The sequence below is a fragment of the Azolla caroliniana genome, unplaced genomic scaffold (genome assembly GCF_043228905.1).
Source record: "Azolla caroliniana isolate FFs.n. ecotype wild unplaced genomic scaffold, voAzoCaro1.0.p SCAF_1, whole genome shotgun sequence".
NCBI classification, from domain to species: Eukaryota; Viridiplantae; Streptophyta; class Polypodiopsida; order Salviniales; family Salviniaceae; genus Azolla; species Azolla caroliniana.
In genome coordinates this window covers 25755481-25775563 of record NW_028230436.1, presented here as the reverse complement: position 1 = coordinate 25775563, position 20083 = coordinate 25755481, and the positions used below count along the sequence as shown (strand labels likewise).

General features: G+C 36.0%; 2 protein-coding genes across 2 annotated transcripts; one reads left to right on the top strand and one right to left on the bottom strand.

Moving 5' to 3' along the window:
• The first annotated feature begins 2112 nt into the window (after nt 1-2112).
• On the top strand, nt 2113-6595 carry LOC147869278 (uncharacterized). Its single transcript, XM_087327998.1, has 5 exons — nt 2113-2429; nt 4946-5087; nt 5186-5406; nt 5624-5797; nt 5905-6595. The coding sequence occupies exons 1-5, from the start codon at nt 2244-2246 to the stop codon at nt 5989-5991; spliced, it is 810 nt and encodes a 269-aa protein (XP_087184124.1). The 5' UTR covers nt 2113-2243; the 3' UTR covers nt 5992-6595.
• Nucleotides 6596-14895: 8300 nt separating this feature from the next.
• On the bottom strand, nt 14896-19046 carry LOC147869277 (alanine--glyoxylate aminotransferase 2 homolog 1, mitochondrial-like). Its single transcript, XM_087327987.1, has 10 exons — nt 18793-19046; nt 17678-17908; nt 17200-17370; nt 16932-17078; nt 16608-16787; nt 16273-16498; nt 15952-16065; nt 15581-15667; nt 15385-15437; nt 14896-15241 (listed from the first exon to the last, which is right to left on the bottom strand). The coding sequence occupies exons 1-9, from the start codon at nt 19033-19035 to the stop codon at nt 15394-15396; spliced, it is 1443 nt and encodes a 480-aa protein (XP_087184113.1). The 5' UTR covers nt 19036-19046; the 3' UTR covers nt 14896-15241; nt 15385-15393.
• Between the last annotated feature and the right edge of the window lie 1037 nt (nt 19047-20083).

Below are 20083 nucleotides of genomic sequence, written 5' to 3'. Positions count from 1 at the left end.
TTTGAGTTTTTTTCCTTTCTTCCTCGATTCTTCTCCTTCTCGTCATTACTTCTTCTTTTGGCTTCAATTTCTAGGTTTTAGCTGTTCCCGGAATCGACGTGCGTCCCTTTCGAATTTTGTTTTTAGGGTTTCTTTGTCTCTTCTGAGTCTTTTAATCTTTTTCAACATGGTCCGATGTTGCTTTCACCCCCAACATCATTGGCCTGATGTTCAAAACTGTTCTCTTAGTTCTTACGTTTCTCTGCGATATGCCTAAATTCGTTTCGTTTCGTTTCGTTTCGGCCACATATCTCACTGCAGTCTTCCCGTTCCTGCCATTGGTCTCACGCCATTCTTTTCATCTCTGCCATATGTTTTCCTTTGATTCCTCTTTTTTGAATGTATATGTTCTGGTGCCCTGAGGTTCGGCGAAGCATGCCACCATTGTGGATTCTTTCCCTGTTAATATTGTTTTATCCCTGCCTATTCTGCACTATTATCATTTTCTTCCTTCCCTTCTGAAGAATTGGCAAGCTTCTTCACTTCCTTTCCTTCTTCTTTGTTTTTGTTTTGTTCCAGGACCCCCCTACAACTCCTTTGATCTACGTTTATGACAACTTAGGGCATGAAGTGCAGTAAACAGCTCAATTCATGGGTTAAATATTCAGATCTTGATCATCAAAATCATTATTATTTTCTGCTGTAAGGGATAGAGATCCACAAATTGTTCAAGTCACTTCAATCTAAGTTTATGTTAGAGCAAGGGGAGGGATATGATTAACTTCCCACTCAGGAGTAGGTTTTATTTAAGGTGCAAAGGACCTCTTACTTCATTCTTTTCAGGTCTCTGCCACTAGCTTCTCCTATCATACAATGGTAACAGACTTCTGGCTTCTATTTCTGGCCTAAATCTTCCAGCATATCATTTAATTTTTTTACGTTCTGCCCTATCTTTCCCAAACAAAACGTAGCAAACTGTTAAGCTGCAGTTTTGTAGTTTGTTGCAAACTAGTATTTTGTGTTAACATCTGCTCACTTCTTTAACAAAGAGTTTTCTAACCAAAAGTCTCCTGCATATAAATTGAGGGAAAAAAGAAAATATTGGATTTCAAATGTTATAACTTATGATGGTAATTGGCTATAGCTCTTAACTTTATAAAATTAATTTATATTTAATAGTATTTGAAAAATGTCCTAAGCCTAAACCATTAATCCATTAAATCTGCAACGAAGCTGATAAAGACCTCAAACTGTTAAGCTGATAAAGACCTCAAACTGTTAAGCTGATAAATGTTATAACTTATGATGGTAATTGGCTATAGCTCTTAACTTTATAAAATTAATTTATATTTAATAGTATTTGAAAAATGTCCTAAGCCTAAACCATTAATCCATTAAATCTGCAACGAAGCTGATAAAGACCTCAAACTGTTAAGCTGATAAATGTTATAACTTATGATGGTAATGGCTATAGCTCTTAACTTTATAAAATTAATTTATATTTAATAGTATTTGAAAAATGTCCTAAGCCTAAACCATTAATCCATTAAATCTGCAACGAAGCTGATAAAGACCTCAAACTGTTAAGCTGATAAATGTTATAACTTATGATGGTAATTGGCTATAGCTCTTAACTTTATAAAATTAATTTATATTTAATAGTATTTGAAAAATGTCCTAAGCCTAAACCATTAATCCATTAAATCTGCAACGAAGCTGATAAAGACCTCAAACTGTTAAGCTGATAAATGTTATAACTTATGATGGTAATTGGCTATAGCTCTTAACTTTATAAAATTAATTTATATTTAATAGTATTTGAAAAATGTCCTAAGCCTAAACCATTAATCCATTAAATCTGCAACGAAGCTGTTTAAACCTCAAACTGTTAAGCTGATAAAGACTTGAACTAAATCTTTGAACACCCAAGCCAAAGGAAAACCTGACGGAACCGTTTGCAAATTCGTAAACCTAAACTGAACCAAACTGTTAATCAGTTAAGCCATTAGGCTGTGGTTTTTGTGGTTTGGTTTGGCGCATACTGAACAGTTGCTGATTGCTATCTGCCATATACTAGAAGAATCCTATTTCGTTTTTTCAGAAAATGTGTTCTTGATGATGTTGTTGTTGCAGGAATCAAGAGGAGAGAAAGATTCAATTGATTTTTGTTTCTGATCAGAAGAAGAAAGGAATAACAGAGAAATCTTAGATTGAGGTGTATCTGATACACAACAGAGGCATTGAACTCTTTGCCGTGTGTTGCCATGTCGGCTATTGTCTGTGGCAAGCGCTCCCTCTTCGAAGAAACCCACCCTCCCACCCAGAAGAGGTTGCGGTGCAACGGAGGAGGGGGGGGCTCTCCTTCCCGTCTCCCAGCCCTGCGGATTGATACCTCTGTCATCGATCCATTTCTTCAGCTGAAAGCTCTCTTTCCTGACATGGATGAACAAGTATTTTTCTGCTTTTTTGTCTTTTAAGTTTTCCATTTTGGCTTTTGGCTTTAGGTTTTAATGCATTTTTTATTTTTAGATATTTCTTGAGGCATTCTTTTCTGATGTAGATATATGGATACTTTTTTCTTCTTCTTGTGGGTTATGCTTTTCTTTAGATCATATTAGTTACTTCTCTTCATGTTGATAAATATGTAAACTGTTTTCTTGATAGAAGATAGTTATGGTTTAATCACTTCATAAAGGTTTCAAGGCTCATATTAATATGAGATATAAAGCCATTAAATACATTAGAAAACTAGAAAATTAAGAGACCAAGTCGGGAATACATCATCAGTATCTGGTTGTAAGATGTTATATATGGATCAATCCAAAAAGATATATATGCATGATGTGTATGCAAGATATATGCATGATGTGCAGGATTTGGGTTTAACACATCTGCAACATCGAGGAAACTTCCATATAGAAGAAACAACAAAAAAATACTTGTTCCTGAAACAACACTTATGAATCAATTCTATAAATATTTAGTAATTCAAATACAAAATAATTAATTTGTTCATAAAAAATTAACAGGGCATACAGAACTCTCATCTTGGGAAGTAACTAGGAGTGGGAGTGGGAGTTCCAGCATGGTTTGAAACTTTTTGGGAACATCCATTCTAAATTTTACTTTGCTTTGTATTTTTTACTGGAAAAAAAGTAGATTGACGAGTTTAGTATCTATTGTACTAATAATAGAATAACAATGTTAGAAGTGAAAAATAAGATGAAACAAGGTCAGGAAAAGGCCACAGTTTGTCTCTTCTTCATAAGCTGGACCACCAATGTCAAGGCGAGTCGCATTTATCCAGTCCTCAGGTAGCCAGTAGAAGGATATGAGGTTCATCCACACAGATAGCATGAGGAGGTTGAATGACTGTGGTCATGTCAATTCCCGTCTTTTCTTTTCTTTTGGGGTTGTGCTGTAATTATCTGGTTTCTGCTACCAACTCCCTATTGGTCATCTGACGTGGCCATAATCAATAAGTAGTGTTAATTATCGTCATTGAACTGATGAACCAGCAGGCTCATCTACGACCTTACTGGTTCCTTACAATCAATCAAACAAGCAAGCAAGCAAATTCTGTCGTATTGTCCATATTTGTTTGTCAAGAAAGCCTAAAGCTAGTTTTCCAATAAGATTGAGGCTATAATTTCAACCATTCGGTCCTGTATTTACCAATATCATATCCTTCAGGTGTAACAATTTGATTAAACCTCTGTCCCTATGACATCTTTTTCCCTGTGTTATAATGGTTTCACAGTCTATCACAACTTTTCATACACTTGTCTTAAGCCACACTGTACTGCTAGCGCTTGGCTTCCAAACCAAGCCTGAGCTGTAGGCCTCAAGTTATTGATGAAGGAAGTTTGGGCAAAAAAGGCAAACAAATAGATCATACAATTGACCTGAGCCCCACCGTTACTGCTGGGGTTTTGGTTCTCGAACCATGCCTGAGCTGTAGGCCTCAAGTTATTGATGAAAGGATGTTTGGGCAGAAAAGACAAAAAAATAAAAATAGATCACAGTTGACCTAAGCCTCACTGTCACTGCTAGAGAATGGCACCTGGCCATGGCTGAGCTATAGACCTCAAGTTATCAATGAAAGGGAGTTGCAAAGAAAGGCAAAAAATAGTCTCAAAGATGAGCTCTTCACGAACTATTCTTTGGGTAAAAAGAGATCCTTATTTTGAGGCTCCTTCAGATAGCTTGTCAAATGCAAAATAAGAATGCGTGTAGTGGTTTGGAAGGACAGAAGCAGCCAATATATGAAATTCAACGCAACTCAGGCAAGCTTTCTACGACGAGAAACAAAATGATTGTTTGGTTTTATAAACCACTCTTAATTGTATGGCATCACCATACAATGCAAATGCAATAGATTCTCAATGTGTGAATAATGCAATTTGTACATTCACCATGTAGGATCACACCTGTGTCATGGCTAATTTCGTTTATAAGTCTCTTCGTTTACAAAATCTGTCTCCTATTTGGTTTTATGAGATGTCTCTTCGTGTATAATCCGATCTAAAACAATTGCACCATATTTTACTGTGACTGCAACCTTGAGACAGTAAACTTGTACCATAATCTACAGATAGGGGATAGCTAATTTATTTGGTAAAAGCTCCATTTCTTCAATCTATCTTTGTTTGTCATTGTATATACATGCACCTTCATTTGGTTGCTTCCACACTTAATTGATTATCCGACTGTTGTACCCAGTGACGAACACCGCATTCTTCAAATAATAGAGGTTGGTGCACATTCTTCTTATATATCATGTCAAAGTCCTGAAGAGTATGCCTTATCTTATTGTTTTGTGAATATGATGTTGATTTTTTTGTGGAGGCTGCCTCTGGGCTATATCAAAGTCCCTAGTCCATTTAGCATATGAAGCCGTATTTTCTGTATTTTCTTTGCAGCACACACACATCTTTAGATTGAATTATTTGTATTCCATTTCCAGTTGATTGGAAGAGTTTTGGCGGAAAGTGGAGATAACCTGGACTTTGCTATTAAGAGGCTCAATGAACTCCAACTCAACTGTGATGGAGAGGACTCTTCCCACTTACCCAACCATACAAATGCTTCTGACAAAGTTTTAGAAGGTATGATATATGGCATTCTAATATTCTGATGGACAAATCCTTCTGACAAAGTTTTAAAAGACAGACCTGATTCTTTTTTATATGGAAATTAATTATAGAAATTGGATCCCAGCCAGTGGGTGCTGAATCTTCCATGGATGGTACAAACCAAGAAGCTCCCTCATTAGTAGAAGGCACAAAGTGGGTTGAACTATTTGTACAAGAAATGCTCAGTGCCTCAAATCTTGATGATGCTAAGGAACGTGCAGCACGGGCTTTAGAGGCATTTGAGAAAGCTACCCTGTCTAGAAGTGGCTCATTATTTGAAGATTTGCAGAAGGTATGCTAATAATTGTGCATTCAATATTGTTGGCAAATTTGCTTAGGGCACAGTCACATTTTTTTGACCATATACATATACAAATAATCTTCTCAAAGGTAGGTGAATGAGGCGACAATTATGCATTCAATATTGTTGCAAAATTTGCGGAGGCACAACCACAACATTGTTCTCTTTGAAATACTCTCTTTTGACTTGCAAAGGGGTTATATTGCAGGAGAATACTTTGCTGAAAGAGCAACTGCAGTGCTTGCTTCGCGACAATCACATTCTAAAACGGGCGGTTGCTATTCAACATGAGCGGCAGGTTGAACATGATAACTCCTCACAAGAATTGCAGCAACTCAAGCAATTAATGGCTCAGTATCAAGAGCAGATCCGGAATTTGGAAGTAAGATGATGCTAACCCATTTTCTTTGGTTTATTCTTATGATGCTAATAAAGAGTTTATTGTTGATGAGGACTTCCCTTTGATAACTTCTGTTCCCTTGTTGTCAGATGAACAACTATGCTCTGAATTTGCATCTTCGAAAAGCTCAAGAAGGATCATCTATTCCTGGGCGTTTCCATCCTGATGTTTTTTGATAAAATATTTGCTGATTGCTGCTTCTAATGAAAGCTGGTTAGGTACTGGCCAGCATCAATGTGTGTGAGGGAGTCTTCATTACATTGTATAAAGTTAATGTTTGCTATAACTGAAGAGCTTCCTGTGAGAAAGCTAAAAGCCCTATCGGATGGTTTGTTGTTCAAGGGTGCTAGTTCTATTTTTTTAATTCATAGACATCTACTTGAATACTACATTGGTAACCTTCAAATTTCAGCATCAATGGTCATCATTGCAACCTTCTGTTTCTTAGTCTGGAACATTTATCAGTTCGTCTTGGAGACACAATGTTCCAAAGCTGCTAGATGAAAGTTGTTCTTTTGAGTAATGCGCCATCATGCTCACAAAACAGTGGGTCTGCTGGTGCAGCATATTGAATGAATATTGTGATGATTTATAAACCCCAAGAAGAAACTCATTTTTTCCCTACGTGATTTTGTCTGAATGGATCTTTCATCTTTTCATTGAGAAACTGAACAAGCTGCACCTGTTAATATGACAGGATACATCTGTAATCACCATTCATACATATCTTGATAGTTATGATTGGAACAAAGAGGAATTGATATATATTATTTACTTTTCCTTGCTGTAATCTTGGGTAACTTGTGATTGGACAACCATCTTGCACAACATGTGAAACTTTGCTTTTCAAGGTGGCTGTCAATCTAGAATTGAGCCGAGTCTGGAAGTATTTGAGTTTCTTTTTCTTTTATTACAGGCAAGGAATGATATGGCGGGAAGTTATAATAACATTGCTCAAAAGTATCCACGAAGGGTAGAATTTCTTTGTCTTGGATCTTGAGTTAATTCCTGCAGTTGTAAGTACTGTATTTGTTAAGTCTAGATCAGGGAAAAAGGAGAGAAGAAGAAGAGTTGAAGAGATTGTGGCAATTATAGTCTAGAAGATCACAAATAATATAAATCATTATAAAGTTCTTTCTCTCTTACCTTACCCTAGTGATCTCTCACCCTAGGTCTTGGGTTTGAAACTCAAATCTCTCTCCTCTCTATTTACTCTAAATAGATCCTCTTAATTTACTATATGCCATTGTGGATTGTAGGGGTTTAATCCATGGCCTCTCTCTCTCTCTCTCTCTCTCTCTCTCTCTCTCTCTCTCTCTTGCTCATCATAATTAGCTTACCCTAGAGGTAAGTCGTTGAACCCAATTTTCTCAACTCTCTATTTCCCCATAGATATCTCTTATTTAACTAGATGCTACATTCCATAGCTCTCTCTCTCTCTCTCTTGGTAAAAGCACACAATTATATTAATTGTATGTAAAATCCATTTAGTTACAACACTTCTTAGTCTTCTCTGCCTATCATATGCCTATGTAGGAAGAGGGACGTTCTGTAATGCTATTAAAAAACTTGAATATGCATTTGAGGAAATGATCCCCACATTCTCTCTCTCTCTCTCTCCACGAGATTAATAACACTTTAACCTCTCATGAGGACCATAATAAAGTAATACGCCAAGAAATATGACAAATTTACACTCGATATAAATGGATTAACCCACTAGAGCCACTCCCTTTTAAAATGTTGTGCTATAAGGAACACTTCATGCACTTCTCTAAGTTAGGTTTTATTACATGACCAAAATATCTAAAATGCACTAACTCAATATCAAGTTGGTGAGATGATATTCTACATTGTCCAATGGCAACCCTTAGTGCATTTGATAAGAAAGGGAGTCCCTAGAGAGGGAAGGATATGTAGATTATGTCACATGGAAATAGAGATGAGTATCACTTTACATGCAAATGTCCAACTTACACCGAGATAAGGGCAAAATACCAAGACATACTCAGCCCCTCTCTAAACTATTAGATACTCCAAATACAAAGAAATTAGGTAGATATATATTAGAGCTAAAACAACATTGAGAGAATAAGCTACAAAATGTTTACAATAACCTTTCTAATATTCACCAACATGTAACCAATGAAATTTTTCAGGGATAGGGGGAGACGATGAATGTGGACACACCTGCACCAGTCGGCCTCTCTCGTGCTGAAGCAAAAAACCAAAGAACAATCAAACACCCTTGGATGTCGAGCTTGAACGCAACTCGACATGGTCTAGAAGCAATTCAAAAATAAGGGAATGTGAGTTAGATTGCCTAGAAGCTATGACGGGGTACCATGCACCACACCCACATCGAAACCCTTTGACTTCCCGCTACTTTTCGAGAGACTTGGATGGACATGAAACCAGGCTGAATACAAAGCCAATTGAATATGTTACACCATAACATGCTTTGTACAATACTAGAACTCTTTTAGCATAAGTTCTATTTTTTTTATTTTTTTTTCAATGATCGAGTAAACACCCCTTTTTTGTTGTGAAACAATTGTCTCATGGGTCAATTTTGGTCTTACAAGACTTTAATATACAGTAACCATTCGGTTAAGTTCGCACTTAACTGAGCTGCGCATTTAGGGGTTTTTTGAAAAAATTTGGGGCTTTTTGAAATTTTTTAGGGTTTCCTGAAATTTTCCCCTTCTCTGTTCGTATCATATGTTTCTTCATTAGAAAAGTGATTGATTAATGTGATATAATTGACCTGAAATGTTTATGGTTTCAGCATACTCTTGTTGAAATGTTTAGGAGGAGAGATGGAGAGAAAGAAACAAAATTAAGAAAGTGAGAGAGGGAGAGAAAGAAAGAAACATAATTAAGATTGAATGAATACGGAAAAGGAAATGGATAATTGGGTTAAGTAGGAAAGTTTATTTTCTTTAACGAGAATCAAAATTACCTACTCACCATTCTACACACACACATACAACACATAACACGCACACAAACGCTACGACGGGAGAGACCAATTCTGAGATTTGGTTCTTTTTTCCTTGCATTTCTCTTTGTGCATTTCCAGGAGACCCCACCCACCATCACGTAACAAATTCTTTTAAATTTTTTTTTTGTTAGAAACTCCTTTCTTTTATTGTTTTTTGAATGTTTGGAACATAGTTTTTATTTTGTTTGATGTAGTTTCATCATGAACAATGTAATTTTTTTGATCGGGATTTTGACCTCTATAAAAAAAGCACACTTAATAGAATGATGCACTTAAGTGGCGCGCACTTAACTGAATGGTTACATATCTTTCTTTCTCTCTCCCCTTGGCAAAAACACACAATTATATTAATAAATGTGTGTAAAACATATAAAGCATATGGCCAAACATACTTGATTGTGGTTGGTTTTCCAATAAATGGATAAGCCTTGTTAATCTTGATTTCGTGTTTAACTCAATGTTTAACTAAGTGACTAAGTAAATGTGGTACAATAGGTTAAGTCTCTTTTTATAACATGTTCTTCATTGTGTTCTCAAAATGCCAATCTTGAGTGTCAAAGAAAAGTTTCTACTCATCCCTTGAACGAATTTAGACAATATTAAAGGAATCTTGGAAATAATTTTTTGTGAGATTCTTTACACCACTAAGATGCATTAACACACTTGAGATAAATTACAAATCATATTTGTTTTGAATGTGGACATTGTTAAGCCATTGATAATTCACACAAAGGAGTTTGTTACACAAAGAAGGGTTCTAAAATGTTGGATAAATACATTTGCTCAAATCCCCATGGATATACATCACAAAAGATCTAATTCTAATTAATTATTATTATTATTTGCCAAGAAAGATAGTGTATTAGTATTAAGAAACGCCTTAAGATTATACATGAAGCATGTACATATAGGTAATGACCCATGTGATAAGTTCTAAGTGGGGGTTTAAATAAATACTTTGGTGTAGAGTAGAACTACTCCATATTGGCAGAAATCCTCCCATAAAATATTCCTTTGTCCATATGGCATGAAACTCCAATCGTTGTAACTTTGCCTATTGTGTATTACCTTTTATGTTATCCAACGAATATTTGAGATTATGCACAATCTATGTCCAAATCCTAGAAATTATTTAGGCATGTCTTTCGGTCACATTTTGGAATACCTTCAAACATTTTGGCCTTTCAAATATACCACATTGTGATACTACTTACCAATTGCCACATTTTAGGTTTACCAGTCTCTATTTGTGGAATTAGAGGTATACTTGTTTTTTGCATCAAACCATATCTCATATACCATTGGTTGATCTTGTACCATCGCCCTTAATACCGCTCCCCATGTATACACCATTCAAGGATATATTGGTAACAACAACATTATGACTCTTTTCCATATTTCCATCACAAAATCATAACTCTACAAACAATGCTTAGCAATCTCTATTAGATTTGTACAAAAAGGATACACGTTGTCTAAATTCACCCTTTTTTGGCCAACCATTAACTGGTATAGCTCTAGAAATCAACAACCATAAAAAACAGACAATTTCCAACTCATTTTATGTTCCACAACCATTTCCAAAATTGCTTGAGATATTGTGGAGAAAGTTCATTTCGTCTCCAGAAAACATGGATCCCCTCCATAACCTAGCACTTAATATTTTCCTATGAATTTTCACATAATATTGAAATGAGCTCCTATTGGAGTTTTTTACATTTTTTACATGGTTGCAGATTGATTGGATAACCTTAAAGATGATGCACAAGGCATGTCGTAGCTTGCAAACATTTTTAATCTCTTGGTAAATCGCTAGAAGTTGGGCCTTTAACTTCTGTAGTTTGGTTGGACGGAGTTGGTAATACAACAAACATAATCATTTTCTTTTTTTGTAATATAAACATAAACAAGTGGTTGGACATCACAACTTTTCATCTTTTGGTAGAGACCCTCAATGACATGCAACATCAACCTCAACAGGGTGGGGTAATCCATATGAATGGGGGTAGGTATGTTAGCAAGCCTAAATGGGGGGCTATTGCCCCTAGAGCATAACTTGTTGAGATATCAATAGTATATACGATGTTGTGCCTTCTTGGTACTCACTTGTTGCAAATTCCCAAGTTACTTATAATATCATTGGTCGAGTCCCATGAATTTGGTTTTGAAGCACTCTTGATCTTTATATAAGACGCAATCTTGTAGACGAACTCAAGCGAGGCCATAAATACTAGAAGACTTGACAAGATTGCCCCAAAAAGAACATTCTAGTTCAAGTTGATAAGGCTTACACCAAAATGAACACTAAATTGGAAAAACGAAAGAAAAAGGAAATCTTAGTTTATATACAAAAATATTATGAATTGAATAGTGATGATAAGCATTAAACACTTTTTTAAAGATTACAAAAGAGTGGATTTTCTTACTCCAATTACACCAACCACTCCATGAGAAAGGACAAGAGTTGAACATAAAGACTCTCAACAATGTGTCAACCAAGTCATAGGATAAATGTTCCTCGCTCGTCGTACCCTTAAACAATTGGAATTAGCGATACAATTGATTATTCCTATAACAAAGAATTGCAAGAGCATATTCAAATCAATGTTTCAAATATTGATGTTGAACCAAATTGGTTTTGTGGTGCTAGAACCTCCCTAACATAGTGCCCCAAGCTTGACACCTAGCTATAATGCATATGCTACAAGAATTATTTTTTAGATAATGGCAACATGTTTGATAAAGTCTAAGACATGCGTCAAGGTGGCCATGGAAATATCTATATCCACCCTTGATGCCATGGAATGGTTGAGTTAAGTCCTTTTAGTAGGTTATGGTAGAGAAATGGGCTATTGTTCAATAGATAATGACATTGGAGGATGTGGAATTGATTGAAGATGCGTTGAAAATGTGTTTAATATTTTTAAATGATGTGTTCATCCACAAAGAAAAACAAGGACTATTCATTATTTAGAAGTATTAAAAATTATATAGACTAGTTAGTCTGCACAATATGATTTTAATTTGGCAGTGTAGTAGAGAAATGACTCAGTGAAGGGAGAAGTATGTAGAATATAAGAAATGCCTAGTGGTGCGAAACACTTTTATTTTAGAGCATGAAAACTCATAATAGAACTAAAAAACGAGGATCCTCAACATTGGAGCCAAGTGCGGTAGTAATAGTTCTTCTATGTTTTTTGAGTTTGGAACCAAGCTAATCTTTGCTATTAGTAATGCAAATGTTGAGACACCATGTGCCCCTTACTTGTCTGTACTTCCAAGGTGATATGGTTAAGAATGGCCTCTTAAATTATGTGGGTGTGTGCACGAGCTAGAGGGAGAGTAAGGGCATAATTCATAAGGTGTCCATCGGTTCAACTTCTACATTACAGTGCATCATTGAGCCATGTCGTGAAAGTTGTAAGATATTAAGTCCAATGCACATGGTGATAAAAATATGCCTTACCACTAAGGTACAACCCTAATACAAGAGTAATGATATGAAAGCAATATAAAAACAATGAAACATACTCCTTTGTATCCACCCCACATATAGGTGTAAAGTATGTGACACTTTTTCAGTGTCTTGTCAATATCTCACCTATATATACATACATGTATCACTATGGCCCATGGGACAACCCTAATACAAAAGGAATGAGTCTTTAAGATGTACATTTGAAAAATCTTTCAGATGTAAACCATGCTCCTTTATGCCCACCTCACATATATGTGTCAAGTACAAGACTCTTTTTTGTTTGTCTTGTCACATCTCTCACCTATCCTTACCTCTCCATGCATTGTTGAAAGATGTCAATGTCAAGCCATTTATTGGAAGCAAATTGTTAGTGGCATGATCTCATTTCAATGTCAAACCCATTGCTTGAGACTTCCACCCGCAACCTTAATGTTGCAAAACACAAGCTTTACCGCACCACCAACAAATGATGTCTAAACTATTTTTTTGCATGATGTGATTATGTATATTTGGTATCACAATACATTCCATGATATTGTTTATCAATGACATTGAATGAGAAACTTGACTTCAGATATTAGAGTTCGCTTACCTAACATGTCCACTCCTCCCTCTCTCTCTCTGTTTGTATATATATCTATATCTATATAAAGAAAACAACGCCACTGTATTGATGTAAAAATAAAAGACAATAAAATGATGTAAACACAAAACATTGTTTATGAGTTAAGTAAGCTAGCAAATGCATGATACATGTGCACGACTAAAGAAAAGTTACCATACAAAGCACAACAAATGGGGAAACATAAAATAAGTTTTTCTTCACAACTTTTGTCAATGTATGCATATTTACTAGCGGTGTATAAAGATGCTATGCTTCAGATATTTGAACTTTAGAAATATACATCTGAAAAATCTTTGTATGTTTGGCAAGATGCTTAGAAGTTAGACCATAAGGTCCTCAAACTTCAATTTAGATTTTAAAGATGCGTCGACAAAATCGATCGCAAATTACACCTAAACATTTTGTCCTTTACATGTTTTGCACATGTACTAATCATCAACTGATTGATATTGTCATGGTCAATGCACCCAGAAAAGCCATAGAGCATCTATATGAATTAGTCTTTAAAAATTTAACAGTTTAACATAGACTTGATGCTAATATGTTATTAATGTGCACATAAAGTGTGTGTGTGTGTGTGTGTGTGTGTGTGTGTGTGTGTGTGTGTGTGTGTGTGTGTGTGTGTGTGTATTGTGTCTCCATGTGTCTGTTGGGCGGCAGACATTGCTAAAGAAGTAAAGTATTTACACATTTCAATGCATGTTTACAGCAAGACTGCTACAAATTATGCTTGTCATGTGTGTGTAGATTCTTTTGTAAATATCTCTATATTTTTACTTTGTATGAAATTTATGTAAGAAATTCAAGTTTGGTAACCTTTCTCTTTATTGTCTGCTTTTTCTCTTTAAATCACATGGTTACCATTTTGATCACAACAAATGATTATACATAGAATTATTATTATATCTTGTCATAATGTATATTCTTAAACATGAGTATATAGACTTATTTTATATTGTTGTAATGTATATTTTAAAAATTAATCTGTAATTTTGATGCTCTAGAAACAACGAACGAGAGCCCATGTTTCCCCTAGCAAGATGTAAAAAAGTTTTCGCCAAGTGATGTAATCAAATTGTGAACGTGAGATAATGAATTTCATTATGGAGTACTTATAAAATTTTATCTTTGAGATTGTGAATAAAATAGTAAAACACTTTGATCAATGTGAAATTATGACAAGTTGGTAGAATGAATACAAGAAGAAATTAAACCATCTCATGAAGGTCTGGTAAAATACAATTATGTCAGGAATGAGGAGTGAGTGAACGAAGACAGATGGGCTATTGACGAGGCAAATATTTTTTTATGGTGTAGAATTATCTGCAATTTTATAAAGGATTGAGATTGTTGGAATTCGAGTAACTTAAAAGATGAAATGAAAAAGAAACATATCAAGTTAAGGAATATTATGGACACATCATGTGAAAGTTTGAATCTCCAACTTATGACATTACATAAGAATAAAAGTATTTGTAATTCAAGAACTATGAACTAGTATTTGTAATTCAAGAACTATGAACTAGTATTTGTAATTCAAGATTCATGGGTTAACCACAAATGCCACCCATGCAATACCATCCTACAAAAAAGGAATCAATCCACTTTCACAGAGTTTTACTTGACAATTGAAAATACATATTCAAATCTAATAGTCTCTTCACATTGTTGCGACATTAAGAATATCATGCAATATATTTGACGCCACTATGCAATAACATATTAACAACTACCATAGTTTGGAAGTGGTATTATTCAACACTTTAGGTTCACGAATTGCAATCTACATCCTAACATGTGTTATTCCATAAGCAAATTAACAAATGTCTGCAAGTGAACGTGCATATATGCATGTGTACAATAGGAGCATTATATCTTAACCACTAGATTTGCACACTAACAAAAAAAAATAGATGCCCTTCGTAGTGGCAAAAGATGAATTGCAACGACGATTTGACAAAGCATCCACACGCTAACAAAAATAGAAGATGGCCTTGGGCGTGTGTTTGCAAACGATAGTTTACAAGAGGCTCAATTAACATATATATGTGCGAATGATTGATAACACACTAACCGCTCTCGCCTGAAACAAAGGGTTACCCAAAATACACTTAGACTAGAGTTCTTTCCCCGGACGATCCAAAGGGCATCAGTTTTATACATACATACATAAGAATATGTGCATTTGCATTTGGAAATACATACAATGGTCTTTATTTTTGTTTGCTTTTTTGTTTTCTAGAGAATGCTGAATATAGACTTCACCAAGACAAATGTTTCTTTGTCAATCTGGGTTGTGTATTGTAGTAGGACCAGGAGCTCTGTCTATGATGACCCTGATAACAAAATATCTAAATTGAGATCATAACAAAAAGAAATAAATTTATATGTCAAAACAATGATAAAATAGAGAATCAATCAGAATTAGAGCTAGAATTGAGATGGTTTCAATCTATATTCACCTGTCTTCTCTACATTTTGGACATCACATAATCCATTACATCCACTAGAAAGTCTGCCAACATTCCAACACAAACATTAGAACCCAATTCATTAGACCATGAAAAAATTGTTCAACAATCACACGTTATCTTGTAGTTAAAAAGACAACAAAAATGAAAAGAACAAGTCCTGATTGCCAATTGATGAATATGATACCTGCATCTTCTTTGGTGAAACACATGGGTGGCTTTATTCTAAACACATTACCATACGTTCCACCCTTCCCCACTAATACTCCATGATCTACACAATAAAATATACAAACACAAAAATTTAGCATTCAAATGTTTGGTTGAACTTGATTATTATGTGTATGTATTGTATATCTGATACATATGCCATGTATGTGTGGTATATTATGGTTATGGTATGTATGGTAGGCATACTATGTATGTATGGTAGGTTTATGGTATGCATGATATGTTACAGTATGTAGGTATGCAGCTTATATATATGAATATATATATATAACAATACAGATGGATGGATGGAATGTATATGTATATGTGTTGATATTATTATTATACCCCTCATCTTCTCAAATATCTCAGCTGTTTCTTCCTTAGCCGGCTCTTTCGTCACTCGATCTCGAACTAGCTCCATGCCAATCATCAAACCTCTCCCTCTCACATCTCCTATGACTGGGCATACAAATTGGCACAAATACATTAAACATCATTACCATATATATATTTAGTTAAATGTATGTAAGTCCTCTTGCTATGTGTGTTGCAATGGCATATCTAATGAGAGATTCTAACTAGGACCTTGAAGTTCAATGAATATAATGTGGACATTGTTGTAACCCTTACCACATTTGTCTCAAGAATAGATTATACACCACTTACTATCGTATTTCTCTTGGAGATTTCGTAGCCGGCCTAGTAGATATGAGCCCACCTCCTGACAATGTTGTTGGCGATTCTCCTTCTCGAGGACTCGCAAGACCGCATGCCCCCCCGCTGAACATACAGGATTCCCACCAAATGTATTGAAATGCAATGCACGTGAAAACACACTGGCAATCTCCGGAGTAGTAACAACTGCTGCCAAAGGAAGCCCATTCCCAATACCCTGTATTCCAAGAAAGAACAAAAAATATATAGAAATACCAAGCATACTTTCTCAATATCAGAAAACAATGAGAAATATAGTTTTATGGTTTTCCCTGTTCTTTACTTACCTTTGCCATTGTGACAATGTCTGGTATTACACCCTGCGTCTCAAAGCCCCAATAGTGGCTCCCAAGGCGCCCGAAAGCTGTTTGCACTTCATCGGCAATGCAAATACCCCCAGCTTTCCTAACCGTCTCATAAACTTTCGGTAAATAGCCTGGTGCAAGCTCAATTGCTCCTCCAACACCCTACATGCATATTCAATAAGAACTTCTGTATGTATGTATGTATGTATGTATGTATGTATGCATGTGTTTGTCATATATATACATAATATCAAACTAGGGAATGGGATGCATTATTCATCGCTATGTAAACATGTGTTTGCTTACTTGAATTGATTCGGCAAAGAAACCCGCGATCCGACCAGATGTAGACGTTTCAATCAATTCAGAAACATCCTCGGCATATTTCGGCCCATCCGAGCCATACTTACCTCGGTATGGATTGGGATTGATGGTGTGATGGATGCCAAACCCCTTCAATGAAATAGAGATTATACTTTAATAACTTGTTTACCATCCTAATAGAGAAACTTTGAAGTTTACTAAATATGTGCTCTTTATAACAAAGGGGTCGGAAGGAAAGTTTCTTGAACACCTGGGGAATGCCATGCTTATAGCTGCCTTGACCATTGAGTCCCATTGTTGCCGTACTCAAGCCATGGTAAGCATTCCTAAGGGCAATCACATCATAGTTGCCCGTGTAAAGCCTAGCCATCATCAAGGCCATGTCATTGGCCTCACCTCCCGAGTTAACAAAGTATACAACCTATTACAAAAATAATTCGCACAGTAAATCGCGTCAATCATGGGAAGCTATTTGATAAGCATCACGAGGTAAGTTTTCGCAAAACTTCACATGTGAGCAAAAAGAGTCCATAAACCACTGATTTGTGTTTATTGTGTGATGACACGAAAGGTATAGCTAAAATAATAATACAATGCATAGTGTCGAAGACACACACTACTGTTTGTACCATCAATTCTGTTGTTACCCACAAATTGTCATAGTGAGGGAATGCATAAGATTTCTTGTGAATATGCCAGAAATTACAAAAACTATATTGCAGAGGAACCTTGAGGTTGCCCGGCATCTTCTGGGCAAGGGCCTCAGCGAAATCGGCCACTGCATGATGAAGGTAGATGGTGGTGGTATGTTGAAGAAGTTTCGTTTGCTGGACAATCGCGTCAACTACCTCTGGGTGGCAATGCCCACATGATACTGTCACAATTCCGGCAAATGCATCCAAATACCTTCTTCCCGACTCATCGTAAAGATATTGCATTTTCCCTTCGACTATGTTCATCTGAATATATATATATATATATGACAACAAAAATGATGTTATTTCCAAATTCTTGCAATCAAATCTAACTCATATAGAGACATGTCTTACATAGTTTGTAAAATTATCTACAAAAAAAAGGCAAGAGGGGAGAAAAACAAAACAGTGAATTTTTAAGGTCAATTTGACGAGTTCCTTGTTGCCAGAAAAAGAGAAGCAAAAGGGAAGCCTACAGGGAAAAGTGATTTGACATGTTGGTTCTACAACAACAACAAATTGACAGCCCAATGGAAAACAAGAGGGAAAAGACATTTATTGTTACAAACAGCTTAGTATACATCCACACCAATGGTAAATTGCTTTTAGCCGCCCGCCCCACACAACAAACAGGTAGGTTATCGGTCCTGGGATCAATGGTATCTGTCGACATGCGTGTCTACATACATATTTTACTCGACCTGCGTTGCATATAGACAATGAATAAGATGTATATGAGTGTTATCTAGGGGGCTAGAAGCCATAAACCAGGGTGGGCCCAAGAGAGCTGGAGAGAAAGTGGGACATCTGACTATGATGGGGGTAGGTCATTCTCTGTCAGTTTGGGGCAGGTGAGGCCATGGCTTTGTTATGTACCTTTGGTATGTGTATACATATGTCAGACATTAATTCACAAATTCAGAGCCCATTAAACCCTGGAGTGGTGGGAAGTTAGAGATGGGATCAATACCACCAACATTGTCTTCAGAAACTGTGTAGATACATCGGATTTTTTTGGCAGGGTTTGCAAAGCACTACAATTAACTTAGTATTTTTTTTGTTTTTTTTTTTCAAAGCACAAAAGAATGCCTTTAGGGTTTACCCCCCCAAGAAACCCTAAAGAAGGCCATAAGAGAGGGAGCACTCACGTGTTTCTTGTAGAAGAGGACGATGCTTGGATTCATGAAGTGGCGCCTCTTCTCGAGGATCTGGTGGGCGAGGGGCCCTGTGTAAGGGACTGGTGTGTAATCGAAGGCGGGCATCTGTGGAGCCGTCTCCGGAGCTGCTCTCGCAGTGGCTGAGATCGATGCAATGCCTGCATGCCCGCATCGCCTCCAGTGTGAAACCGACCTCGCTATCAGCTGCCTCCCTCTCATCATCATCATCGCCATCCTCTTCTCTTCTGTTTTGATTGAATGTATCATCACTAACCCATCAGTTTCTTACACCATTTGATTTGATCTTTTTCTTTTCTTTTAACATCATGATTATAATAATTAAACATAAATTTGTTGTGAAGCTACTATATATACATAATGGGGAGATCCATTTAAAACAAAAAAGAAATTCTTATTGATCTCTATACAGGTTAAAAAAAAAAAGAAGGAGAAATTTTCTCGATTCAGAAGATTGATGCAGAGAAAACGAAATGAACTATTTTTAGGCATCACATTCCCCGCACAGAATTCTCGCCAAAAACTTCTGTACCAACATTCCTTGCAGAAAATTAACTCACTCACACACACACACACTTAACGGTATAAAGCCCCATAACATTTTTGCAGCAAATCATTTTTGAGCGACATAATTTACGAAAAGGGTGAGGTCTGTATGGGGGGATTTGTCTTCAGGATTGATAAATACACATTCACAGACAGAGAGAGGAGGAGAATTATATAATTTTATTCAAATAGAATTCAGTAGGAAAGAATTATAATTAGAAAGAAACAACAAAAAGACATAGATATAATGCTTCCAGGAAAGAATCAAATGAACCCCCCCCCAAAAAAAGACATGATCAACATAATGCTTACAGGAAAGAAATCCAATCAAATGAGAGACCTGCAGAAAATCGAAGGGGGTAAAAGAATGGGGCAAAAGAGGTTTGAGGAGAAGGGTTTCAAAAAGATGGGAAACCTGTGGAGGTGGTAGGGTAATGAAGGGATTGTGAAGGTTTTAGATTAGAGGTGAAATTAAATGATAATGAAGATGAAATTGGTCTGCAGCAGCTGCTTCTGTCTTCTCCTTCAAATTTGAAGCAGAGGAAGGAAGGCCTGCAAATTTATATTTATAGACAACACACAAAAATATATGCACATGCTCAAAGAAAAAATCAAATGATTTATTTCTTTATTTACTCAAATAAATCAATAATCTACACACACAAACACATGTATGATGTAATGTACATATGTATGTAAATGTGTATTGCTTTTTTAC

Bases quoted from the DNA above. Each gene is read 5' to 3' on its own strand.
- LOC147869278 (XM_087327998.1), top strand. From the start codon at position 2,244: ATGTCGGCTATTGTCTGTGGCAAGCGCTCCCTCTTCGAAGAAACCCAC. The intron at 2,430-4,945 runs GTATTTTTCTGC...TTCCATTTCCAG, and splicing joins TTCCTGACATGGATGAACAA to TTGATTGGAAGAGTTTTGGC. The intron at 5,407-5,623 runs GTATGCTAATAA...GTTATATTGCAG, and splicing joins TATTTGAAGATTTGCAGAAG to GAGAATACTTTGCTGAAAGA.
- LOC147869277 (XM_087327987.1), bottom strand. From the start codon at position 19,035: ATGGCGATGATGATGATGAGAGGGAGGCAGCTGATAGCGAGGTCGGTT. The intron at 17,079-17,199 runs GTGTTCAAGAAA...ATTTCATTGAAG, and splicing joins ATAAGCATGGCATTCCCCAG to GGGTTTGGCATCCATCACAC. The intron at 16,066-16,272 runs GTAAGTGGTGTA...TTGTATGCCCAG, and splicing joins TCTCCAAGAGAAATACGATA to TCATAGGAGATGTGAGAGGG.